The sequence below is a fragment of the Sinocyclocheilus rhinocerous genome, unplaced genomic scaffold, assembly GCF_001515625.1.
Source record: "Sinocyclocheilus rhinocerous isolate Xijiao unplaced genomic scaffold, SAMN03320098_v1.1 scaffold8, whole genome shotgun sequence".
Lineage (NCBI taxonomy): Eukaryota > Metazoa > Chordata > Actinopteri > Cypriniformes > Cyprinidae > Sinocyclocheilus > Sinocyclocheilus rhinocerous.
The window spans coordinates 2084768-2112094 of record NW_015666800.1 but is presented as its reverse complement, the minus strand read 5'-3'; the positions used below and the strand labels follow the sequence as shown (position 1 = coordinate 2112094).

The 27327-nt window shown below is 38.1% G+C and overlaps 2 protein-coding genes and 1 long non-coding RNA gene across 6 annotated transcripts in view; 2 read left to right on the top strand and 1 right to left on the bottom strand.

The window, feature by feature from the left end:
* The window catches only part of LOC107733124 (protein GREB1-like), a 28695-nt gene extending 20875 nt beyond the window's left edge, over positions 1 to 7820 (top strand). Inside the window, exons 20-32 of the mRNA XM_016544624.1 lie at positions 554 to 750; positions 1682 to 2139; positions 2221 to 2323; positions 3436 to 3591; positions 3705 to 3844; positions 3995 to 4156; positions 4362 to 4566; positions 4655 to 4817; positions 5273 to 5494; positions 5582 to 5717; positions 5831 to 6031; positions 6717 to 6855; positions 6968 to 7820. Of these exons, the coding sequence (XP_016400110.1) occupies positions 554 to 750; positions 1682 to 2139; positions 2221 to 2323; positions 3436 to 3591; positions 3705 to 3844; positions 3995 to 4156; positions 4362 to 4566; positions 4655 to 4817; positions 5273 to 5494; positions 5582 to 5717; positions 5831 to 6031; positions 6717 to 6855; positions 6968 to 7131 (2446 nt within the window). The 3' untranslated portion in view covers positions 7132 to 7820. The remainder of the gene's footprint in view (positions 1 to 553; positions 751 to 1681; positions 2140 to 2220; positions 2324 to 3435; positions 3592 to 3704; positions 3845 to 3994; positions 4157 to 4361; positions 4567 to 4654; positions 4818 to 5272; positions 5495 to 5581; positions 5718 to 5830; positions 6032 to 6716; positions 6856 to 6967) is intronic.
* A 2006-nt stretch (positions 7821 to 9826) lies between these two features.
* lpin1a (lipin 1a) overlaps positions 9827 to 27327 on the top strand; it is a 24297-nt gene continuing 6796 nt past the window's right edge. For 2 of the 3 annotated variants that reach the window (XM_016544626.1, XM_016544625.1), the window contains exons 1-12: positions 9827 to 9959; positions 16206 to 16406; positions 19448 to 19543; positions 21963 to 22264; positions 24506 to 24595; positions 25111 to 25209; positions 25471 to 25600; positions 25679 to 25964; positions 26053 to 26146; positions 26237 to 26418; positions 26729 to 26822; positions 26961 to 27030. In XM_016544626.1, the coding sequence (XP_016400112.1) occupies positions 9891 to 9959; positions 16206 to 16406; positions 19448 to 19543; positions 21963 to 22264; positions 24506 to 24595; positions 25111 to 25209; positions 25471 to 25600; positions 25679 to 25964; positions 26053 to 26146; positions 26237 to 26418; positions 26729 to 26822; positions 26961 to 27030 (1713 nt within the window). In that variant the 5' untranslated portion in view covers positions 9827 to 9890. Of the gene's footprint in view, positions 9960 to 13993; positions 14256 to 16205; positions 16407 to 19447; positions 19544 to 21962; positions 22265 to 24505; positions 24596 to 25110; positions 25210 to 25470; positions 25601 to 25678; positions 25965 to 26052; positions 26147 to 26236; positions 26419 to 26728; positions 26823 to 26960; positions 27031 to 27327 lie in introns of those variants that run through there. The other variant, XM_016544627.1, reaches the window with a different exon arrangement.
* On the bottom strand, positions 12487 to 13861 carry LOC107733127 (uncharacterized). 2 transcript variants are annotated; one of them, XR_001638943.1, is made up of 4 exons: positions 13789 to 13858; positions 13226 to 13283; positions 12978 to 13019; positions 12487 to 12583 (listed from the first exon to the last, which is right to left on the bottom strand). It is a non-coding gene; the product is annotated as an uncharacterized LOC107733127 (long non-coding RNA). The 2 variants fall into 2 exon arrangements; XR_001638942.1 differs by having other exon boundaries at positions 12491 to 12583; positions 13793 to 13861.

Sequence of the window (27327 nt, the reverse complement as noted above, 5' to 3'; positions counted from 1 at the left end):
ACCTCAGAAAAATAATTACCTGTGGCAATTTGAGTCTCTTTTCAAAATAGTTTGTGCTGTCCCATTTTATTTATTTTATTTTATTTACTGGCACAGGTTATTTTATTACATTCAAAATGTCAAGCAGTTTTTTTTAGCCTTAATTTTAATATCACTGTTAACCTATGCATATCTACATGCAAAAGTCATAGAAACGAATACAACTTCAAATGTTTTTATATAATATAATATTATATATTATAAAATATTATAAATGTCTGTATAATATAAAATGTTGCTCTTATGCAGAGCAATACTGTAGACTCTACAGTGTAGAGTAAAACATGCTTGCAAGCTTTAGTAGTTCAATTTGGGAGCATCTGATCTGTTCAATGGATCATTCAAAATGATTCATCATTATTAATCATTATTCATTAATTCAGTAATCGCAAATGACTAGAGAAGGAAAAGTCATGGAAATGACAAGAGTCTTGGGACTGGATCTTAAAATAATAGCTTTACTTTACTTTCATGGTTTATACTTAAGCTTACCGTGTTGTTCCTCTGTCCTCAGATCTCTGAAGTACTGTGATCTGCGTGTTATCAGCTGCTGGTCTCTGCAGCGCACCACTCTCGAGCAGGAGCTGGGATTGGCCGTGTACCTAATGAAGACAAAACAAGTTGGCCAGCACGCACGCTGCGACCTGTCTGAGAGTGACCCTGAAACACTCAGCAGCACTGACAACGAGGAGGAGGAGGTTGTAGTGGATGGTCAGTATTGCAAAGCCAGAAAAAATAAAGTATTTACTAAACTGAGCATAAACCATTTTGTTTTAAATGTATAGGAAATGGTGAGGGTATATGTAAACACTAAATTAGATGGTTACATGGTCAAGGTACACCACAACTGGCCCAATCCTTCAGATAGTCAGAGAGTAAGAATGTCAAGCTATTAGTCAGCTCAGCCTCATGCCATCTGTGTTTTAACACAGTCTACAACACAGCTTTTGGGAGGAAGAGGATTCTCTCCCGAGACTCCAGCATCTCCTCATTATCCTCCAGCACCTCATGTAAGGAAGCAAGAGGAAATGGAGTTTAACCACCTCAATGACTGCATGTTCACATAGGTAGAACTGTTTCTTCCTTCAGGGACATTTCCAAAAATCCGAACCACAATGAATCAACAAATATCCAAATCTATAGTTGATTTAAAATTAAAGGATGACTTTGCCGATTTACAACCAGTTTTGTATTGTTTCAATGCCTGTAGTATATGTAAAAGTACAATGTGTAATCTTTCTGCATGTTACCTGCACCCAGATGAGCATGTTTATTTGTCAGCAAAAGTTGTCCTTTAATGGTAACACTTTGGGTTGTTAGTTAAAATCATGCCTAACAAAAGTGCTTGTAATTCTTTGAGCAAATGTTTGTAAGTTGCCATATCATTCTTTCAATTTCGAAAAAAAAAATTCTGATTATAACTGATATACTGATCAAATAAACTGATAACCTGAGTGGAATGCTTAATTTTGCTTGAATACTAATAAAGCATGGGAAACGGGTCTGATTTGGGATTTGGAACTTGGGACAGTGAAGTGGGGCTTTGCTTTCGGAAAGATTCCTGAAACCGGTGAATTCAAAGGTTTGACATATTAAACATACTTCTCTCGCACTGACCGTACCTCTTTCTGGTGGTCTGTAGTAAACAACGATCTCCCTAGACTGGGTAACCAGGCCTCCCCAGCTGGCTCTCAGCACCCCCATTCTGACTGGACTCCTTTGGATCCAGAGAAGCAGTCCAAATCCACCTCATCCAGCTCTTCGTCCACACGGGCCTCTCCTCTACGGCAGAGCTGCTCCTGGGCACGCAATCTGAGCCGCCCACCTGTGGTGCTGCTCCCTAAGGCCGTCTACGACCTCATCACCACAGTGGATTCCAGTGGCCTGCCCAAGTCGACTTCCTTCCTCCCACACTCTTCGGTAGAGTGGGTCAGCTCCTTTAGACCTCTCCTCAGCAAAATGATGACCTGCACCGAGCAGTCGCTGTACTATCGCCAGTGGACAGTCCCCAAACCCCACCACATGGACAGCAGTAACCGAGCTGAAGGACGCATGGATAACTTCCACCCTCGAAAGCTGCTGTTAAGTGGGCCACCACAGGTAAACGAGCATCTGGAACACTGGATGCCACTCTCAGTATTTGGCTGGTGGGTTAAAATGGAATTTGTTGTGTGTGTCCAGGTGGGAAAGACTGGGGCGTATCTGCAGTTTCTGGGTATTCTCTCTCGCATGCTGATCAGACTGATGGAGGTGGACATCTACGATGAGGAGGACATCAACTGCAGTAAGTATTATACCACAAAGGTAGAAATATGATGTCATATGGTAACACTTCTCACTACTAACTAGTTGCTTATTAGCATGCATATTACTAGCATACTGGCTGTTTATTAGTACTTATAAAGCACATATTAATGCTTAATCTTCTGTTGGTCACACGTCTTCACGTGATATAGATTCACAGGTCAGAATTCACCAAACTTGAACTTTGAAATTCAGAGAAATTTACACAAGCTTGCGTTTCCTGTCTTGCACATTTGCATACGTAGGAATGGAAGCTAATGGAGCAAAAAGTGTTGAGTGACCTGTCCTTTAGGGATGGAACTTCACATGGAATCTCATTTTTCATTTGGGAATCAATTTGATTACACTGTTGCACTGTATGTTTTTTATTGACTAAAAAGAACCAACTCGTAAGAGTCATTTGTTCAGGATTCAGAGTAGACTGGTTGCACTGCTATGTTTTTACTTCACTAAAAAGAACAGACTCATAAGATTCATTTTTTCTGGAATCATGTTACATTAGTGCTGCTGTTCATTTTTCCTTCAAGTCTTAAATCTGTCTCGGTGTCTGTGACGAGTGGGGGCGGGGCCGAGAGCCATGGGAACGGAGCGAGGCCGGTGGAGTAATTGATAATGAGCGACACCTCTCCGCTTGTTCCTGCTGCCCGATCTCCTCAGCACCGCGATCCCCCTCAGCAGCGAGGGCTCTCTGACAGCGTGTCCCTCCTTCCTCCCGGGTTTCAGCACCAATGTAACAACGTTCGTAGTTCGGGAAGAAGGAGACGGGAACTGGCGAACATTTATACAAAACTTTAATCAAATAAACAAACACAAAATGAAAGTAAAGCGGCAGCCCCTCGCGGACGACTGCCGCACACAAAACACAAAATAAACTCCAGGCCTGGTCCTCTCTCGTCTTTCACTGTCGTCACTCCTCCCTTTTATCCTTCCGGAGCTCCTCCGTGAGACTCGAGACCGGTGAGTGGTGCAGGTGTCGCTCATTATCAATTACTCCATCGGCCTCGCTCCGTTCCCACGGCTCTCGGCCCCGCCCCCACTCGTCACAGTGTCCTATAGGTATCAGTGAATTTATGAATATTTTTTTTTCTCCAGATTGCGAGAAAGATTTGGTTGGATATCATCAGCCCGTTGCATTGTGGCCCGATACAGACACTGTACGAGGGATGCCCTTTGATTACACCATCCATGACCCTAAATACGAGGACATTAGCACTGTCTATTCAGCAGACTTCACTCCAAATTCAAATGGTGAGACCATCAAGACAATCATATATGGTTTAGTTGAGCCCTACTATAGTAGTTCTGGTCATTTTAATAGGTTAGTATTGTTGAAATTGTTCGTTTTGTCTTTACTGCTTTAGATGGAAACTCTAGGAGGCAGGAAGATGTGTATCTACGCAGACGAACGGCACGGATAAAACTCTCTAAATATGCAGCTTACAACACATACCATCATTGTGAACAGTGTCATCAGTATATGGGTTTCAATCCGCAGTATCAGGTGAGCCCTAATACAGTTTATTACACAGCTCTCTTGAATACCTGAATCTGATTGGTCAATGGTAGCATTAAGATTCTGATCCATAGAATAATCTATAATTTGTGTATTTTGGTCTGACTGTATTTTGGGATGTTGATTATCTGTTTGCAGCTGTACGAGTCCACCCTGCATGCCGTCACTTTCTCTCACCTTCTACTGGGAGAGGAAATCCAGCTCTACTTCATCATTCCCAAATCCAAAGAACATCACTTCTCCTTCAGCCAATCAGGAGGCCAGTTGGAGAGCATGAGACTGCCTCTTTCTTCCGATTGGGTACTGACCAGCAGTCAACTAGTAGAGGCCAAATGTGCCATGATTGCATGATGAAAATTACATGTTCACTTAATAGTTTCAAAATGCAAACTAGCAAACGTCTTCTAAAAGGGTTTAGTTAACTAAGCTTGACTAGTTCCAGACTATTTAGTGACTAATATATAATAAAAATAACAACAATTAAAGCTAGATTTGATGTTTGCAGAATCCTGATGCTATCAAAAGTCCAATATTCACGCCCACCACCGGTCGCCATGAGCACGGCTTTTTTAATCTGTTTCATGCCATGGAAGGAGCCGCCCACCTGCATATTCTAGTGATTAAAGAGTACGAGATGGCCGTCTACAAGAAATACTGGCCCAACCATATAATGCTTGTCCTACCCACTATCTTCAATGGAGCTGGAATAGGTAACCATCAGTAGATTATCATACTGTCTAATTGATGTTGATGTCAGTGAGGTCTTTAATAAAGTAGCTTTTTCTCCGACATTCTCAGGAGCAGCTCATTTTCTGATTAAAGAGCTGTCTTATCGTAACCTGGAGCTAGAGCGGAGCCGGAGAGTGGAGCATGGCAGTCGGCCACAAGATGTCTGGCCCTTCATCATCCTTGCAGATGATTCTTGTGTAATGTGGAACAGTGTTGATGTTGATCCAAAAAGGTGCTTAATTTTGTGTTTTCATTTATTTACACTTTTGGTTTTAAATTTTTCATATATTCATTTTATTCTTTTTATTTTATTTTTGGTAGCTAAAAAATACTTTTTGTGAGTATTATATATATATATATATATATATATAATTATTATTAACAACTACAGTTTTTAACTACATCTTCTAAAAAGATGCCAATCTCAAAAAGGTGCATTAACACTTAAAAATACATTTAACATTTATTTTAGCTAGAAATTACTTTGTTTTTTTTAGTATAATTTGTATTATTATGATTATTATTTATAATACATCAAAAACCTAAATTAACTACAAATAAAAAAATTAATTTATCCAGTCATCACAAAAGACTGATAGAAATTCATTGGTCAGGAAGTATAGGAACAGAATTTTAATATTGGTCCATCCGTGTTTGTCTTAATTAGTGTATTTGTATGTTTTTCAGTGGGACCGCAGGGACAGAAAGAAATGTGTCCTTGAAACAGGTTCTTCAACACATGGAGTCTTCTCCAGATATCACTCAATATGGCTTATGTGGAATGAGGAAGTGGTCCAGTCGTGGAGGTGGGGCCGGACGGCAGAAAGAGCCCTTCTCGCGTGGTCACTTACATGACTTCCTGCTACTTAATGTGGACCTCACACAGAATGTGCAGTACAACCAGAACCGGTGAGTTCTGAGAGAAAGTCCAACTTATTTGGTTGTTTTTCCCTCCATTATTGTCCAAATATTCACATCTCACTCTCTCCACACTAGTTTCACATGTGATGATGTGGACTTCAACCTGCGTGCCCACAGTGCAGGCCTCCTCATCTGCAGGTTTAACAACTTCAGCGTGATGAAGAAGCAGATCGCCATTGGTGGATATGGGACATTTATCATCAAGACTAAGGCAAGTTTCTAGCCAACGTCCAAAACTGTACTCATGTTTTACTGTATCGATGTATGATAAAAATCATATTCCATGAAACTGCTAAAACAATTGTTTGTCTGAATTCTCCACAGATGACCGATGTCCCCACCACAATCCAGCCGTCTCAGTACATCTGTGCTCCAGACAGTAAGCACCTGTTCCTGGCTACACCAGCTCAGCTACTGCTGGAGAAATACCTCCAGCACACCAGCCATCGCCTCTTCCCCCTCAGTGCCCAAAACTACAGCCACCCAGTCCTCTCTGTCGACTGCTACCTGAACCTCGGCCCAGAGGTACTTCAACAGACTATTAATACCTTAAAACATTCCATAGTAGACTGATGTAGGGCTGGGCAATTAATTGAATAAAACTGAAATCTCTACATGTGCTCTGAGTATGGGTTGCTTGTAAAGTGCATTTGGGAAAGTAACATGGCAAATAAACCTGCTGTTGTCAACAAAAGTGAAGCTTTTTAAGGGCTACCTGCAGTTTTCTGCAAAAAAAAAAAAAGCTTGTTGGTTTAATGTTTGAACATGAAGAATTAAGGCTATAAGGTTGTTGTATTGTTAAATAAAATTATAACATTTCTACTCAATTTTTTTTAATAAAAATATATATAGTAAAATATTACAATAGTAACATTTCTTTTTTATTTACCATTTTTATTTTGTAGTAGTAAGTATTATTATTATTATTATTATTATTATTATCGTCATATTGATTTTTGGCCAAATTGTGCAGCCCCACAAACAAGCACTTTTATTTTTATTTTTTTACTGCATTTTAAATCATAATCAAAGGTTTTTATTTTTTTTATGTTTTTATAAATCTTGCAGCCCTGCACTGGTGGTACCAGATGGTAATACCATGGTACTTCAAGGAACCTTAAAGTGCACCTGTTGTATCGCTACTGTGTGGCCTATCCTGCTTACTTTCACATGATTCTAAATAGTTTTTTGTGCTTTTTTCTGTTCCCAGGTGACTGTTTGTTTTGTCAACTCCAAACCTCACTCCATTAACTTCAGCACTACTGGTCTGCTCTTCAGTGGCCTCCTCTTATACTTCTGTGAGTCCTTTGTGACTCCTGGATTCCTTAAAAAGTTCCAGTTCCTGAAAGGTAAAGACCAGGCAGATAAATAATATATCCATCTATCTGTCTGTCCATTTAGCACATGACACACTAGGAAAGGATCCTCTATTTAATAATCATTTGCTCTTTTCTGCTCCAGGGGCGTCTCTGTGTGTGATCTGTCCTAACCGGAGCTCTCTACGTCAGACTGTAGTTCGGCTGGAACTGGAGGACGAGTGGCGGTTTCGTCTCAGCGATGAGTTTCAGACTGCCAATGCTAAAGAGGACCAGCCTCTCTTTTTCCTTACAGGAAAACACATATGACTCTCAAAGCCTGAAGACTCTTTGGTCTTATCAACTGTCCTGTCTGTATATAACATTAGCTCTGTATATAATGCACAGGATGTGCACTAAATTTACTGCTTGCTTGCTGTTGTTTTTTCTCTTTTTAGGATCATACAGGAAAAGTATACGATTATTACATTGAATATGGACGCACCCTCGAACCAGGATTTACTCACACCTTTATCATTGTTTAAAATGTATTTATTTACGGTGAGTCCGTGACCTTTCTATGTTTTTATCTTTGTGTTTTATTGTTTGGTGTTTTAATAGTTTTTTTCCGTCACAGCCGGATCTTTTAACATCAGCTTAATGCACAGTTATAAAGTGTTAAAAGAACAGATTGAAGTATTTTGTAGAAAAGAGTATTTTTGTAGCTGTGTTTGGCGTGTTCTGTGAGGAGTGTGGATGAGGGCATAACGGCATTAAAGTACTTATGTCATACATTTCAAGTCTCTACAGCCTCCGCTCGCTATTCATAATGCTTTTACCGCTGTACCTCTGTATGAACACAAGAGGGCAGAACAATCACATTTTTACCTCCTGAAAGCAAAGTATAAATCTCGTGTATCGGCCACGCATTTTATTAAAGAAAACCTCTTGGTCTCAGCCCATAAAGACATATTTGAAAATGAGTTAGTATCAGTGCTATAAAGAGACAAAGCTTTCAATACCTGCCACTTAACTGTTATGATTCATTTATGCTAATCTCAATCAGCAATTTTCCATTACTACTGGTTGTTTTCTTGTAGACAGTAATGACTATTAGCTAAATTACACAGTAATTATAGAAAATGTATTTTTTACAAGTTAAAAAGTGATGTGGTAGAGATACTAAAAAGAAACAATTTACGATTTTATTAGAGCTGAAGGTTATGATTTAACTGGCTCAGAAATCAAAGGTGTTCTTTATAATATTTATGATCATAAGTTACAGATTGTATGAACTGCCTTGTGTATTAAATATGTCCAGCAGAGGGCACTAAACCTCATATTTGCTGTATTGTATGAGGTTGTTCCAAGTGTTTCCCAAATAATGCAAGAGGTCCTAGCTCAAATAATGATTGTATATTGACATTGCAGTTCACAAATGTCAGTTGTTCATGCCTACACAAACTGAATTTATTAATAGTAATATTTTGATAAATTCAGTTTCTATGACAACGCATCTTCATGGCATCATACTCTGTAGAGCAGGATGGGTGCATTAATTACCTGCGAGGCATGTCCTTAAGGCACGTTATGAAACAAGTTAACAGCATGTACCATTAATCATTCTGTTAATAAGGGATCAATGTGTCACTCGAAATGTTTACAGCTACCACAGCATGTGTCATGTTTCTGTGGATCCTGAGGTTATGACCGTCCACAAACATGACTGCAGCTTTCAGTTAAATTCACACATGATACTTTATATTTAAATTATATTCCAATCCACATCAACATATCTTTCAATCACAAATCATTTGGAAATGAATCCACGGTAAACTCAACCTTTGAGCTGAGCTTAACTGAAATATTACCCATCATGCTTGTATTGTGGTATATGGGATTTACCATGGAACATTGCATAGTTGTGCAGGCCACTTTTCATCTTCAGCCATTCAAATGTTACACAATTTAATCACTATCTCTAGATAAACAATTGACTAACAACACACACAGCCGCTGTCATCTGGTATGAATGTTTATGTCATCTTCTCTGAAGCATGTGGAAACGGTGACTCGTGTTGCAAGTGTACATTCTGGCCGTCGCTGGTGGGGTAAGGGTCAGTCTCACAGAGTCACAGCAACCTCACAAACGACCCCCTCACAAACGACTCACAGTTGTTGCAGCCTAACTGTACGTTAATGTCTTTTTAATAACTTTAACATTAGTTATTTTATCCAGCTGCAGTAAACATGATAAGATTCAATTACAAGCATTTTATTAAAAGTGAGGATTTCTAAGTAACAGAAGTTTTGTTGTGGTTGTTTGTTTGTTTCCATATTCAATTCAATATTACTTATTAAATTACTTACACAAACTACAACAATTTTGTCCCTAATAAAGTTTTTGTTTCATCAAATGTTAGTCAAATATAAATCTACCATAGGCACGAGGTAGTAAGAAATCACAGTTCTGATATTCAGATCAACAGCATGATTGCAAGTATGGTAATGTTTCATACAACAGTTCAATAAACGAGAAGTTATACTAACTTAGGTTTTAAATAATATATTGCCACTTACTTCCAAACCAATACTTCCATTACTGCCAACCCAAGTCAAAGTAGAATCAACTGCTACGCATCTCAGAGCAACACGGAATGGGTGCATTGGTGCATTGTGAATTAATTAGTGTTTAGAACAAATTGTTTTAATGAATGATTCAATGACTCGTTCATAAAGAAAGTCGTTTGTCGCTACCTACTGACATAATGACGAAAGGGTCAAAAATGCACAGACTGACAGTCTGTCTGGAACCCACAGTCAAGTGCTTTTTTAAATATCATGGGTTCTTGGAATGCCACAGAAAATTTGCAAAACAAACAAAAAACATTCATTTCAAAGGTCTACAATTTTTCGAAATTTCTCATTAGTTGATGAATTGGTTGTGCACATGTATGGGATTAGTCTATTGATCATGTGTGCATCTTTGTGGATGCTACTGCTCAGTTGTTAGCACAAGCATTGCATAAAGACTAGTCTCAGCTTTGTAGTAAAGGCTTATTTCATATACTGGAGTGGATAATGGAATCATGATAGCAGAGGATCAAGTGGAAGGATGCATTGAGAGATTCAGCCCAAATGAGACGAGCTGGACATGGGTAACACACTGTGATTTGTCAGTTTAATATTCAGTATGATGGAATAAAATACTGAAAAATGTCTGTCCGGGCCAGATATCATAAAAACATAATTTAATGGGTTTATTGTGTTTAAAGCTTTAACTGTAGTTTTTAATAGCTTTTCGAATAGCTTTAGTTTAGCTTCATTGTTTACTCTCGATTAATTTTGTGCTGATTGTGGCCGGAATGATTGTTCTGAAATGGTTATTTTCAAATAAGTTTCTCATTTCAGGGATGAATTATTAGCATGATACAACAAAAGTGCATATAATATGCATGGATTTGAGATAAATGTTCTAATGCATAATTTAACATATGATTTGAATAGTTATTATATTATGATGTTTATTAATTAGTCTGTGAAATATGAATTTTTGGCACCTGCATATCAAATGTCCGTTTGGCTCAACTAGGGGACAGTCATAGGCAGGGACACCATGAGCTGCTTCTAGAGCCTGTTATGTGACCTAGAACCAAAAGAGCATTGAGTGCGTCACTGTGTCAGGTTACACGGGTATTTGACCAGGGTAGACTGACCAGGTTTGCGTTCAACCTTTGAGCAAATTCATCCTTCAAAGTGTCTGGATGTTTGTACAATGTTATCATTAAACCAGAGTATTTTTAATAAGAGGTAACATAAGATGTTTAATTAAAAGTCATTCAATATCTCCAGATATCAGTGAAGGTCAGGCGCTGTATGTTGTTGCATAATCACAGCTGCGGTCATAAAAGAACCCACTAATGGTAAGGATTCATGATTCATTTTTTAAGAGCCCTTATTACTGTTTCTTCTGTGAAGTAAAGTGCAATTAAACACAAATAAAAATAAAACACAATTTTTTTTTTCTGAAGAAAATATTAATGTTGCTTACCTGTAGCCTTATTTATGCTAGGTTGTTATGGTTGCTATGTTCAACTGAGTTTAAAGATGCAACACAACAGATGCAGGTTTGTAATGATTGATGTAATCGAACCCCCTTTTGCAGTTAAATATGGCCAGTGCTACATCAAGGCTGAAATAACTGATGTAAAGCTACCAGTGCAGCAGAGCAAGAGTCTGCTTGTGCTGAGACGAAGGAAACAGTTCTGCTGTTTTTTGAGAACAGGGTCTTTAGCTTGATTGACTATAAACAGACATCAGCATGATCTTCCAGCCAAGCCTGTTCTTTGTTCCACTTTTGCACTCCACTTGTGTGGTGTAAGAGGTTTAGAAGAGACAAGATGGTACAAATATTGTCTATTTCCACTCATGTTCCTTCAGTGTGTTCTGGCTAGGTTCTTAAGGTTCTCAACCAAAACAATAATAATAATAATAATAAATATTAAAAATAGGCTAAAAACTAAAAATGTCAATTCATTCCCTCAACAAACGTTTTCTTCCTCATATATCCAGGAAAGCCTATATATATATATATATATATATATATACCCCCCCCCCTAAAAAAAAACTGGGCAGGGGAGCCTTTGAATATTGTTGTGGGGCCTTGAAGTCAAAAAGGCTGAGAACCCCTGAAATAGTATTATTTAATTTAATTAGGGCTGTTAATTTATAGTGTTCATTTAGTGTGTTTAATTATTAAAAATATGTGATAAAAAATTACTTTTTTATATTTTTATTATAAAGTTTTTTTTAATAGACATTTAGTAATTATATTTACTACCACCTAAGCAATTCAGGTTTGAATGAGCACTTTTGAGTTTTTGAGTCTGCAATCATGCTGTCTGTTCATTGATTTTGTAGTCTTTCAAATCATCTTAATTTGGGTGCTTTTTAAGCAAATATTGATACATATAATTAATTTGATTAATCATAATACCATTTTGATATCAGGTGACAGTCGTAATTGCTTATTATTAAAGTGTTTTTGCATGTTCACGCACAATCTGCTGCACATTGTCCTCAAGCATACGTTCACCATTGTTTACATCATACTAACTGAACAGGAACTTGTTTTACATGCCTATGGTACATGATGTACTGCCCTGAGACGTCAGGAATACAATGAAAAACAGGCCCCACTTCACTGAAGAGTCTCAGTGTCAGTCTTCCCTCATACAATAGTAAGGTCAGCAGTTTAGTCAACACATGACCCCACATGCCTTGAGTCACAGACCACTCTGGCTCTGATTGGTGGAAACGGCCCATCCCAGGCGACTCCCCCTTCCTCCACGTAAAGGCATTCACTGGTTTTCTTGGGAATGTATTTTCACAATCAGTCACGTGCTATAAGCTTATAGACTGCACTGTACAGAACCATATAGGCAGGCTTTAGGGTAGATAAGGTAATAATTACAGCTAAATATAGTGAATATTTTATCTATTTATGTACAAAGTGTTATTATATAATGACTGACAAGAGACAGCGAAACTAATCACGATACATTATGAAATGTTAATATAAATACATCAGTGTTTATTAGTATCTTGACCACCATGTCAATAAATTTTTTTCATATATAGTTATTTTAACTTGGATATTGTAATCACACAAAGCATTGGTAGTCTCCTGAGTCTCCTCAGACCCCAGACCATCTAAATCATTCTCCAATTCCTAGAAACCCCGCCAGTGTATCTGGAATGTACTCTAGTGTTCTGGTGTGTCCTGTGGAGAAATCAACAGGTCATAGAGTGTATGCTGACAGTATGCTGTGTAATCGGATAGCTGGGCAGTCCTTGCTTTAACATGGGCAAATTCTCTTAGGTTGTTAATTGCCCGAATAGCACTTCACAGAAACACACTTTATTTTAAGGTCCAGTTCTCGCTATTAACAAACCATTAACTACGACTTTTGTTTCACTAAACTCTTAGTTTGCTGCTTATTTATAGTTAGTAAGGTAGTTGCTAAGTTTAATATTGGGTAGGATTAGGGATGTAGAATATGGTCATGCAGAATATGTGCTTTATAAGTACTAATAAACAGCCAATATATTAATAATAGGCATGCTAATAAGCAACTAGTTAATAGTGAGAATTGGTCCCTATACAAAAGTGTTACCTGTCGTCTTTAGTCACCCTTTTCAGAGAAAGGCAGCAGTTCCTGAATTAAACACACACACACACACACACACACATTTTCCATTGAACCACTCAAACAAACATAAGGTCTGAAATTCCTCTCAAAGGACACCCGGGTTACCACAGTACATTACACTACAATAACTGCTATGTCAGAATGAGAAGAATGTATGCTTTTAGTGGCATCTAACATCCACACTATTTCTTAACAATATTTATATACGTTACCATCTGATACACTTGGTGTACCCTGATGTACATCTGTGCAGTTTTTCTTTTTCCCCATCTGCAATTATGAACATACTAAGCTGTATGAGACATGAAAAAACTTTCAATATTGAGAGCATGCAATGGTGGTGGAATAATAATCAGTAAACCACCACTCAATCACCCACATATCTTTTCTATGACGACTTACAGCCACAGACACACAACTCATGCTACTGTAAACATTCGAATGCCAGTTCAGCTGCTGCAGCTGCTGCTTCCCTGCCACGTGAGCAGATTGTGTGTGTGTGTGTTAAATCCATTAAACGCGTGCATTAAATGTAATGCATTGTCAGCATTATTTCACCACCGCAATGCCATATTCAGCAAAGCAATTAGAATTAAATATAAATTAGGCAGATAATTGTGGATTTCAGTCGATGCATTGACTGATCTGTTATTTTAAAACGCAACCACAAAGAGCTGTTCACCGTCATAATAACACAGTGGACAAACACAGTCTCGAATAAACGCTAATTGCGTTAAAAAACTTGAAAACGGAATGTTAAAAATGATTCAAATACCTACAATGCCTTGTACTGTACAAGTAATGCCGCTGACGCTTGTTTGCAGCGTTCTTGTCGCGTTGCGTCGCATCAACAAAGTGTTTGATTGGTCCACTGTGTGAGACGTCATGACTCCAACCACAAACGTGAAAGACGCGTCGCGCGCATACTAATTGATACAGTAGGCAGCTTCATTGACTGTATAGCTGTTTGTCGCGTCGCGCAGCTAACAATGTAGATGGGCGCAAAGGGTTAACTGTGATGTCAGCTGCAGAGGCAGGGGCTGCTACTCACCGCAAACCGTTTCCACACTGCTTTAAATACAACACCAGCACAGACAGTCAGTGAACAGACAGTGTGTTAAACGCTGGAGACAAAATACATGAGCGAAGAGCAGCGAACATCAACCGGATTCAGCAGCGTCCGAGGATCCACTAAGTACTTTTGAATGGCTGTGACATCCTAACGCCTCTGCCGCATCCCACGTATGTATTACAGGGAATTTCATCCCTCTCTGGCCCCTTATTTCCATCCTGTTTATAGTCATTAGCAAATGTAAATGCATACACTTGTTTGGGTTAACATATTCATATGCACTGTGAAGGGGGCTTGTTTTTACAGCACAGCGGATGATTGTTTACATTCATTGGGTCTGTGACTGTAATGATCCGTGACATTCGGTTTCTGTATCAATCGTGCAATTATACGATTATATACATTTTATGTTCTAGACGTGGATTTAATTTCGATTAACTAAACATTTTTTTTGACATACAGCAGAATACTTCTATGTCATTTCTCTATTTTATCTATCATCCATGATTCAGTACTGATTGCAGTGTGTGTGTGTGTGTGTGTGTGTGTATGCATTATTCATTTTTAATGACCTTAGCAGTGACCTCCTTGTCTGGATGATATTCTGTTGTAATTAGTTCAGATGAGTCTTAAAGTGTTTGTGATTATAGGCTATTATGCAGTAGTTCTCCTGCAGCTCTAGTGTCAAATTAAGCATTATACATTTGCATACACTGCAAACACTGTACATTTGGATGCTTGCACTATTATTGGCACCAATATCTAATAGCAGAACTATTGGAGCCATGTCAGTTCCATGTGACTGTGTGCATCTGTCTAAATGTGAAGGATCAGTCTGTTGTGTATGAACAATGAAGACTTGCTTGAAGGTTTTTACACAATCTCAGGGTTACATCTACGGGGCAAATTATTTGGGTTAATTAGATTGTCAGGTTTTTCTAAAAGCCAGAGTTTCCACAGTCATGGAAAACCTAAAAAGATTAGGGAATTTTAAAACTGTGATTCCCAGGCAAAGTCTGTAGTGAATGTCTAGTTCTGTATTTCCCTAAAATATTTATTTGGCTTGAAATGCATGACCTTCAGTCTGTCCGCTGAGGGTCATTTGTACAGAACTAAATATAAATATTTAAATCTGTTAATTCAGAAAATGGCCACCTGACAAACAAATGAAAATCTGCCCAGCAATCTCTGTAAAATTAATTCTAAATAAATCTTTTAGTAATCATGAACCGCTGGAAAGGTCATGGGCAAGTCATTAAATAAATTGTTCAAAAAGCGTGGGAACTCTGCATGCATACAAAATTATTTTTCTTTCTTTCCTTCCCATTAATGCGAACTTGCTCTGCCTTATCAGAATTACGCAAGCCCTAGCTTGCGTATTGTGATAGTGTACACAGGATTTTATTAATTTTTTTATTGCAGACAATTACTGCAATAACTTGCAATTAGCTAATTACTTTAAACATTACGTGTTGTGCACTACAGAGAGGCAGTCGTTTTCTGGGTTGGTAGAGCATGCCAGAATCAGGCATTATTAAACCCTTGGCGATGCTTAAGGAACACCACTTGTAATACTTTTTTGAGCAATGTCATTGTATCTACCGCTTGCAGTATCTTTGTTTCTATGATATTTTACCTTTCACCTAAATAGTCAAAGAGATCTTGGCTCGAGTTGAGCAAGGCAGCATGTTTTTATTAGACCTAGTTCACGCTACAGGTTTTTTCTTCTCAATTAGGGCTGCAGCTGCAAAATTTCACACAATCGTATACTGTTTATTGTAGAGATGTTTAATGTTATCATACTCACTAAACACACACACAGATGGCTCATCAACATCACAGTTGCCTTTACATACTTGACTGTGCACTTTCACACAAACAGCTATTAATTTTAGTGCTGAAGTGCACAGAGAATTATATTGCTTGATTTAATGATAAAATGATTAAATACTTTATTAATAGAAAATAGTTTGTTACATGTAAAAGAGCAACAGAGAACATTATTGGAACATAATAAAACAAAATAGAGTGTTTTTAAAATTTTCAAACTCAAAATTTTAAGGAGTTGACTTGAGTAGTTTCATGTTAGCCTTTAAAAGCTTGACATCTCTCTATTTCAGAGTCAGACCATGAATTACGTGGGTCAGCTAGCCGGTCAGGTTTTTGTGCAGGTGAAGGAGCTGTACAGAGGCCTTAATCCTGCCACCCTGTCTGGCTGTATCGATGTTATTGTGGTGCGTCAGCCCGACGGAACTCTGCAGTGTTCACCTTTTCACGTCCGTTTCGGCAAGATGGGAGTGCTGCGCTCCCGGGAGAAAGTGGTAAGCACTAGCTCAGACATGTTTTATGGTGGAAGCATATGAGATTATTCATATTTTTGCAGCTTACCATTTCGCTGATTCAACTTGTGTGTGTTAAAGGGTTATTTCACAACCCCCCCCCCCAATATTCTTTCATTATTTACTTTTGAGGTTGGTTGTCATGTGTTATGTTACACAAGCACATTCGAGCCTCTGCAAGAACCAATAAGTGCATTTATATGCACATTCTTAAACCGATTATGCTTGTGGCAATGCATGTGGTCATGTAAACACGGTAAACCGTTTCCCTTTATCGGCATAAGGATATAAACGGCTTGAGAATAAACTGATCAACACAGCTAGATATTTATCCATTACCCTTATTTCACCCGGCATGCAAACACTTTAACCTGCATCCTGTTGTCTTACTCAAGTGCTCATGTGCGATATGTAACTGGAAAGCGTCATAGGGCACATTTAAGCGCATGCAGTCACAGCAAATGTTTCACATTGGGATTATTTTACAAACTCTGACTTTTTCTTGACCCAAGAAATATATAAAAAAGTGTTCTCATGTTGTGCAGCCAAAGGACAGGTGGTAGAGTCGTAGAAACTTGTAGAATAAGTCTGTGCAAGTTTCCCGCTGACATTTTGAAATACTCAAATACTCAGGTTTTTAATGCTTTATTTAAAGCTGCAGTCCGTAACTTTTTTTGTTTAAAAATTATCCAAAATAAATTTTTGAGGAGGTACATAACCTGCCAGTGTTCAAAACTATTGCCTTACTTTAGCTCGATTCACAATGGTAAGCTTGTAATAAAGCTTTCTAATTTGAGTGGTACGGGTAGGTTTTCGCGGGAAATTCAAGCATGGCGCTGCGTCATTACGTCGCGTCTGTAAACATAAATAATTTATCTTGGCTAGTATGCTATATTGCACGTGAGGATGCTGCAGGTGACGGATCGTTTATAGCCTTTTCTCACACCAGCTGGAATAAATGGCCGATTGAATTTGAAAACAAAATATAATAATAATAATAATTGACACGGTTTGATGTGATATGAGCTAACCGATCGTTAGATTTAATCACCATTGATAGCGTAATTTATTGCTTTTTTCCTCAGTTGATCAGAACAAAAGTGGCAGTTGTTACTTACTTGTTCAGATGACATTCTCCAGTGAAAACTCTTACAATGGGGAAAATATTTATTTGATCCCCTGCTGATTTTGTAAGTTTGCCCAGAATATCAAGCAAAAAATCCAGAAAAAACACATTATATAAAGTTTAGAAATTGATTTGCATTTCAGTGAGTGAAATAAGTATTTGATCCCCTACCAACCAGCAAGAATTCTGGCTCCCACAGATTGGTTATGTGCCCATGTGGAACACAGATTAGTCCTGTCACTTTAAGAAGTTACTCCTAATGTCAGCTCGTTAGGTGTATAAGACCTGTCCACACAATCTGTATCTTCCATTCCAACCTCTCCCATCACCATGGGCAAGACCAAAGAGCTGTCAAAGGATGTCAGACACAAGATTGTAGATCTGCACAAGGCTGGAATGGGCTACAAGACCATCAGCAAGAAGCTTGGTGAGGAGACAACTGTTGGTGTGATTATTCGGAAATGAAAGAAATACAAAACCATCAATCTGCCTCGGTCTGGAGCTCCGTGCAAGATCTTGCCTTATGGGGTAAGGATGATCATGAGAAAGGTGAGGGATCAGCCCCGAACTACACGGGAGGAGCTTGCTAATGATCTTAAAGGGTTAGTTCACCCCCCAAAAAAAATTAGGCTGCGTTTTACTCACCCCCGATGCCAAATAAATTTCTAACCTTTATATAATGTGTCTTTTCTGGATTTTTTGGTTGATATTCTGTCTCTATCTGTTAAAATAAACCTACCATACAAATTGCAGACCCTTCATTTCTTTGAAAGTGGGCAAACTTACAAAATCAGCAGGGGAGCAAATAAATATTTTCCCCACTGCATATGGGTCATACTTTCAAGATGTAGAATCTGTGAATACAAAGTGCAGTATCCACACCGGTGCGATGACTGACAGCCACACATTAGATTCATCCATGCTGGAGCCATGCCGGTGCACAACCCACGCAAGGAAGATAATTCCGCAAATAGCTGCAGTTGCAGGTTTTCAAACAGAGATGGAGACAAAGAGGCAAAACTTAGGCTACGTTTACACGACAACAATGTAGTCAAAAGCGGAAAAGTTTTTCCCTTGCGTTTTTAAAAAGTTTCACGTTTACACGACAACGTTTTCAAAACGATTCGCGTTTATACATATCCGCGAAAACGGCCAAAAACGCTGTATTACGTATGCCAGGCCAGTAGTTGGCGCTGTCACCTTGTTAGTAAACAGTACCTGTAGGGAAGTGACGATTATATGTTGTATATGATGCGTCTCCGCTAGGGCTGCACGATATATCGTTTCAGCATCGATATCGTGACGTGCGCATCCGCGATAGTCACATTAGTGATTTTATCATTATCAATTAGGGTTGTTATCACGCATCAAGCAAGCACATTTGAGCATCCGTTTACCATATTTGATGTCCTCTATGTATGTGCGATGATCAATGTTTATACGTGAATAAAAGCCTAAATTAAATCTGTTCATCATATAAAGTGTTCCAGTCTCTTCAGAAGACTTGGTAAACTGCTCGATTCATATGGATTACATTTACAATGTCCTTTGTACTTTTTAATGTGTGAAAGTTTCGATTGTGTGCACTTTAAATGAAGAGACAAAAAGGATAAGAGAATATTAAAAAATACCTTCATTTGTGTTCTGAAGATGAATGAAAGTCTCATGATTTGTTTAATCTTAGAACTGTACATTTCTGCCATATGGACATTACTTTTATCAAAGCCATGGACATATGGACATAAATATAGTCTTTGAAGTTGTAGACTTATAGGAAAAACTGTTGTTTCATGATGGGATAAAATTAGCACTGTCATTGGCCTTGTGTTGCACATGGCTTACTGTTGTAAATTGTCTTTATTATAGTGACAGCATTCCATGTCCCCTTTCTCCTCAGGTTGACATTGAGATAAATGGGGAGCCGGTGAGTTTACAAATGAAACTAGGTGAAAATGGAGAGGCATTCTTTGTCAAAGAAACAGAAAGTGATGAGGTGAGTACTGGCGTCCTGTACCAAACAATACATTGTTGCATTGTTTTTATTGCAGCCAAGGTTCATTGTGTACTAAGAAATATAACATATGCAAGTATGTACGTATGCACGTCTCCTCAATAGTACAATATCTTGAAATCTGAACTTGTTTACTGGAAACAATCCTGCCACATGCATTCTGCTACCCGAGCTTGAACACCTTGCTCTAGAACAGACCCTTTCTGCCAAGGGCACCGTTGTCCTGTCTAAAACAACACCCATCTTTATGCTTCCCAAGCTTGAAGAAAAAGCTGACCAATTTAAAGGGCAAAGTAATGCACAGGAGAAATGCCCTGAAACACTGTCCGACTGCTGAGATAAGAAAAGCTCTGTCCGTGTCATGTCGGTTATCCTCCTGGCTTAGTCTTTTAAACTTCCTCATTACTTTCTGACCACAGATGTTTTTTTGCTCATCACAGGAACAAATGCCTGAGATGAATATCTGCTGAGGTACATTGCGTTCGGTAATTGCTATAATGGTTGCCCTGGTTAGCACTCATGTGGAACATTCTGGCTCTTGAAGGATTGTGACAACGGCTCAAAAGAGAGATGCACTTGTCCTATGATCAATCAACCCTGGCCTTGTGTTACTAAAATAATGCTCTCTTTACATACAGCTGTGCAACAATATTATGTGCTCGCTAAATTATGTCATTCTTTATGCTAGGAGAATCACTGTCTATTTGTCTGAACCGGTTTAGATGTTTGCGCTTCATTTGACTAAATATAGCCAGTAGCAAGCAGAGAGCTATCACTGGATTGCATTCACAGGAATGCTACACTCCTGAATAGCGTCATTTATGTTAATATGATATTCTGTTATGAATACAAGTGTAGCACTTCTAGAGAAGGACATTTAACACATTGGATGCTTTGGTGTAGCATTTTAGGAGATGATCTTCTACAGATGTAATGGCATGTATTTTTTGAAAAGTTTTATATTCATATAGTTCTAGAGCTACTACAATGTACTACCACAATGTTTAATACTCTTTATTTGATTTATTAGCAATGAACATAAATGATTAAAACCCTTTATTTATTAGCAATGAACATTAAATAAACATCCACATAAAATGTATTCAAATTAAATGTTTTAAACTCTTTATATGATTTATTAGCAATGAACAATAAATAAACACCAAAATAAAATAAATTAAATTAAATAAATTAAATAAAATCATTAAATAAAAATCTAAATGTATCAAATGAAAAAAAAATGTTTTGTTAAAAAAAGTGTTTGATATGTTAAATATTAGCTACTTTTCATGCTATATTACTTTCATGCATATACTTTTTTTTTAAGGGAAATTTTTTTTTTCCCTTAATTTGTTGCCTTTATTATCAATGACAGTGGAGAAAGTGTGTTTTTAACAAGTATGACATACATACTTCATATCCTTGTAATGATGTGTGACAGTATTACCTGAACATACTGTGTTTAGCATTTTTAGCAGTTGTAATGCAGAAGAGGCTTTTTGCAGTGCAGTGCAGTGAACTTGGGATTGTCTTGTTGCCAGTACAAAAGATTAAAGCTGTTGAAGGGGATTTTTTTTTCTTGGAACACCTTACACAAAATGTCAGATGACATGTATTACTCAAATGGGTATCCTGAGAAGGTAACCTCTGCCAATCTCAACCGATGGCATTAGTTTGTGGTGCAACTAATTAACTTTAGCCTCTCCTCCTCCAATGAAAAGTGATTTTAAAGTGCTCAAGAACTCTGGCTTTCTGTATTAGTTGTTGTGATGGTTCCTGCTGTTGTATAGTCAGTGTATCTATTTGTGTTGTGGTGATTAATGTTTAGCAGAGCTAGACTTGATAATGGTCTGTCTGCTTCAATGGGAGTGATAACTGATGTATGAGCTGGCAGTGTTAGCCGTCTGGTTCTCAAGGGCAATTGAGTGACGTAAACAACTGAACATTATTTATATTAATGTGCAGCCATGCACTTATGTCTTATGAACCCATGACTTAGAGACAGTTCAGAGCTGTGGCACATGCATGAATTTGTCTGTAATTAAAGATGCAGTGATCTGTCACAAGGCATTAGGGTCACAGTGTTGTGCTTCTGGAATTTAAGTGGACACAGTCAAACTAAATCTATGGCTACAGTCTACATTCATGGTTATATGAGTGAGTGGGTGAATTATCACATTTTACAGGCTATAAATATTTCTTACTGGTAATGGAACTATATAGTTATTATTATTATTATTATTTCCAATATTTTACTTAAAAAAAAAAATTTTCTTAGAAAATTTGCTAAAATAGATCTAGATGTTTTCCTACAACGATTGAAAGAAAAAAAAAAACCTTTAAAATGCAAAAACTCCCTGAAGCATTACTACATTTAGTACTATTATTTCTCTCTCTACAGGAGATGGTGCCGTCCCACTTGGCTACATCGCCCATAATTTCAGAGGGCTCTGCTCTGATGCAGGCCCAAGTTGGAAAAGGTATGTCCCGTCTGTCTGAGTCTGGAAACGGAACATCTATTCAAACCCTGGGCCCCATGCAGGCCCCTGGTGACAGTTCAGTAATGAAAAAGAGAAGGAAGAGGAGGAGAAAATCTCAAGTAGACAGCATGAAGCGAGAAGACAACAGAAACTTTTCTGAAGACGAGGACATGTTTGCCATTGATATGAGTTCTGATGAAGATACAGAGGCTACAGGAAGCAGGTCAGAACAAACAGTAGATATGGAGAAAGTTTTTAATCCGATAAATAATATTACACATGACTTTCGTGTCATTCTAAACCTGTATGAGTTTTTTTTTCTTCCATGGAACACAAAAGAAGAAATTTTGAACAATGTCCATGCCACTCTTTTCCATACCAGGAAAACATCAAACATCAAAAATGAAATAAATAAATAAATATAATGTTAATGTTAATGCATGTAACATGCATGTAACATTTACTAATGCATTATTAAAATCAAAAGTTGTGCTTGTTAACATTAGTTAATGCACTGTGAATTAACATGACCGAACAATGAACAACTGTATTTTCATTAACATTAACAAAGATTATTAAATACTGTAATAAATGTATTGTTCATTGTTTGTTCATGTTAGTTAATACATTAACTAAAATTAACTAATGGAACCTAATTGTAAAGTGTTACCGAAGTAGATCATATGGCTTTGCATATTCAAATTTAGCACATCGCAATTGGTTTTGAGACATGTAATATAATTGACATATAATTGACATAAAACCTGTTGACTGTATGTGAACTTAAATGAGTTTTGAGAGCTGAGATGGATGGTGTTTTTTGAAGCATGTCAGCCCCTGGTCACTATTCACTTTCATTGTATGTGGGTAAATGGGGATAGTGGCCTTACCAAGATCTCACACTGAATCTAAATCCCACTTTTCTATGAGTTCAGCATCGCAGGAGCTGTGGAGCTTAATTTATTTCCTGTATATAGCATAGAGCATGCAACATTTAGGACAGAATAGATGGTTCTGATAATGCAGAGAGATCCTCCTTCTCTTAACCCATTTGAAAACGCTGCAAATTATGTGATTGCAGTGGCATCATTTGTTTGATGGAATGAATCCAGTTGCAGTGGTCTTGTGATGTGGGCTGTGTCTGTTTGTTCACTCTTCGAATAAGCTCTGCAATGGAGAGAGAGAGGCTAAGTAGAGAAAAAGAGGTCGCCAGTCCTATTGCTGAAGTAAACAAGCAGCTCAAACAGCCCCTCCAATGTTTTTCCACGAAATTCATGAAACCATGCCAGTTCTGGCTCCAGCTCGAGGGGAGTCCTTTGTAATGCTGGGCAATCTAGCATTTCCCCCACATATCTAAGAAAAGAAATGAAACACACAAACATCTTTTTCCCTTCTTTCACTCCCAGTGGACTACAAGTTATGTATTTTATCTGTTCAATCTGGATAAGAAAGTTTAAAGGTCAATCTTTTAGTGCACTACATGCTTTGCATTACCAAGAACCTGCTTCCCAGGTTCCAGTAATGAATTTAAAAAGTGACGGTAAAGGCCACTGGGAAAACACTGTTCACAAGGCCAAAAAGAGTCAGCTGGGAATGAATCTAAACTCAAGAATGTGTTGCTCGGCAAAGCAGCAGTTTGAATCCAGCTCTTTAGAAACCCCACAATGCTCTCTGTCTTCCTGGAAGAATGAGCCTGTTGAAGACAAGCACTGCAGATTATCCTTGGCTATATCTATAGGCATGGAATATAAATGTACTTTAAATGTATATGCAATGGAGAGAGAGAGGCTAAGTAGAGAAAAAGAGGTCGCCAGTCCTATTGCTGAAGTAAACAAGTGGCTCAAACAGCCCCTCCAATGTTTTTCCACGAAATTCATGAAACCATGCCAATTCTGGCTCCAGCTCGAGGGGAGTCCTTTGTCATGTTGGGCAATCTAGCATTACCCCCACATATCTAAGAAAAGAAATGATTTGCAATATAAACCAGTTTAACAACATAAACATCCTTTTTCCTTCTTTCACTCCCAGTGGACGACAATTTATGTATTTTATCTGTTCAATCTGGATAAGCAAGTTAAAAGGTCAATCTTTTAGTGCACTACATGCTTTGCATTACCAAGAACCTGCTTCCCAGGTTCCAGTAATGAATTTAAAAAGTGACGGTAAAGGCCACTGGGAAAACACTGTTCACAAGGCCAAAAAGAGTCAGCTGGGAATGAATCTAAACTCAAGAATGTGTTGCTCGGCAAAGCAGCAGTTTGAATCCAGCTCTTTAGAAACCCCACAATGCTCTCTGTCTTCCTGGAAGAATGAGCCTGTTGAAGACAAGCACTGCAGATTATCCTTGGCTATATCTATAGGCATGGAATATAAATGTACTTTAAATGTATGCAATGTCTTACTCTTACCTTTTGCAGGTATATATACTTACTTACATGTTTGCCTATACTGTATGTGTTTTCAGAGCCATGTCACATGTGCTATTTGCTGAGCAGGTGAAAGGAACTAGCAGCACATACACACAGTCTGAAGGGAACTGGACTGGTGTTCAAAGGTATGCCACTTAAGACTCCCTGGTTCCAGCCACATCACAATTATGAAAAACAAAGTCACAATTGCAAGATACAAAGTCACAAAGTTGAAGTAAAGAGAATGAACATACCATATATAATACATATCAAAAGACACAACAATGTACCACAACTAGTATACAACATAAAAACAGCCTCTTACCTGGAGACTCCTGCCAGTCATTTAGGTGATTTTAGAAAGTAAAACAGGCCTTAAAGTTATTGTGTGCATTTCAAAGAAAAGGACATCAATTCAGGACTGTATTTGTGCCAGTCAGTTGAATTTTAATAATTTATATGAAACACTGCTGTGCCAGTGATTCCACGAAAAAACAATAAGAGATGCCTGTGAAGTGAAAAAAAAAAAAACCCTGTGAAATCCAAAAATGTGTATGTCAGACTTATTTATTATTATGCTTATACAGTATATTATTTATTTTATACATGAAATTCAAAATAATGGACATTTGAAAATAAAGCTTTGTTTTCTGACCCCCAGCAAAGGGTTGGGGAAGACCTGCTCTTTACCCATTCCCACCAGTTCAGGATTATCCATTTCCTGCCCTCAACAAACAGCCATGTTTCAGTCCACACACAGGTAACCGCCGCAATCGCTATACAATGTAATTAAACTTTAAACAAAGTCATAAACTGTAACTTAAGCTTTAAAAGCCTTACATTTCTCTAGTGTATTGTCCAATTTAAAGATTGTTCCTGTTTGTCTAGCATGGAATTCAGTGTTGCACAGTACAAGTAATTAAAAGTTGAAGGCATTGTTCCCATCATATTTCACATTTCACAACAGCTGTATAAATACAAATCTACAGTTAATCCAAATGTCTCTCATTCCTCCTTACAGCAGCCCAAATGGCTCCTTGCCATCCACACCCAAGAGTGACTCCGAATTGCTGACCAGTCAGAGGAGAGAAGGGAAACCGGACAACCCTGAGATGCTTTGGACGTGGGGAGAGCTGCCTCATGCTGCAAAGGTACAATAATCACTAGACATGCCACATTAACAAATGTGAAGCAGCTAACTCTACGTCATTCTTTTTCTTTTTCCACAGCCGTCATTCCTGCAGCCCATTTCGGAGCCTATGGTGGTGACTCCAAGGTCAATCCCACCATCTGAAAGCAGACACTTCAGAGCCATCTCTGGAGATGGGATGGTGGAGTCTCAGGGCAGTGATGTGTATGTGCCTGATCTCAGGGTTGAAGAGGCAGCATCTGCCGCTGCTGTAGATGTGGAGGCCATCAGTGCTGCAGCACATCTCATCACAGACCTAGAAGAGGGGCGGCACAGTCCTGGAGCTCATGCCATTAGCAAGACAGACTCTCCGTCCAAGAAAAAAGGTATGTAACTGTTTATGATAAAGTTACAAATCAAAACGTATTTGGCTACCTTTTAAAACATCTAATGCCACACTACATCAATTCCTAGACAAAAGGAGCCGGCACCTGGGATCAGATGGTGTATATCTGGATGACATCACAGAGTTGGAGCCTGAGGTGGCAGCCTTGTACTTTCCAAAGAGGTACATTTTCACTTGTTCATTTATGATCCAGATGTAATGTAAGTATTTTAAAATGATTTTTAATTGTCAAATTTATTTTTTGTTGCTCAGTGATGGAGCAACTTCTGTGAGGGGTGAGGCAGATCCAAGAAGTGCCAATCAGTCCCCTCAATCAGTGGGCAGCAGTGGAATGGACAGTGGGGTGGACAGCTTTTCTGACCAGTTAGGAGACTTGCCTCATATTGCCATCTCTCTCTGTGGAGGACTGTCAGAAAACAGAGAGATCACTAGAGGTAAAAGGACAAGTTATGATGTACCTTTAAACTACTATTAAAAAGTTTGGGGAAGGTAATATGTTTTTTATGTTTTCAAAAGAGGTCTCTTAAGCTCACCAAGGCTACATTTTTCACCTTTGAACTTGGTGAATTACTTTTTACCAAGTATACATTAAACCTTACTGACCCCAAACCTTTCAATGGTAGTGTAAAACAATGTATTTTCAGTGGCTGTTCTGTTATTCTGTAGGCTCTGTATTAATATCCTGTTTTTTCTAGATTTCATTAGCTGGGGAAGTAATTAAGCCATTAAATCTTTCATTCACAGAGGAATTCGAGGAACGAGCAATATCTTATCAGGAGTTTGCAGATAATCCATCTATCATTGATGATCCCAACCTGGTCGTAAAGATTGGCACTAAGTATGTCATAAATCCTTTTGCCACATAAAAACATATATAATGTCTTTCATCAAAATATTGTCAAAATACTCTTAGACTTACAATTAAGTAGTTTATTACATTCTCAGTTGTTTCACACATTTTGTTCTCTCCACAAAGGTATTATAACTGGACCACAGCCGCTCCTATTGTACTAGCCATGCAGGTTTTCCAGAAGCCCTTGCCAAAGGTAAGGACTGCATAAACAACACACACATGTACATAAAGGTCTTTAGGTATTCAACCAACACTGAGTATGTTTACATGGACAACAATAATCCGATTTTAACACGATTAAGACAATACTCTGATTAAGAATCTACCATGTAAACAGATTTTTGATCACCTTAATCTGACTAAAGTCATATTCGAAGTAAACAGAAATCGAATTGAGACATGTGGAGTATTCCTATTTTAGTCGCATTACTGAAGTGCAGTATAGACATGTAAACACCTTAATCACATTATTACCGTCGTGTAGGAATTT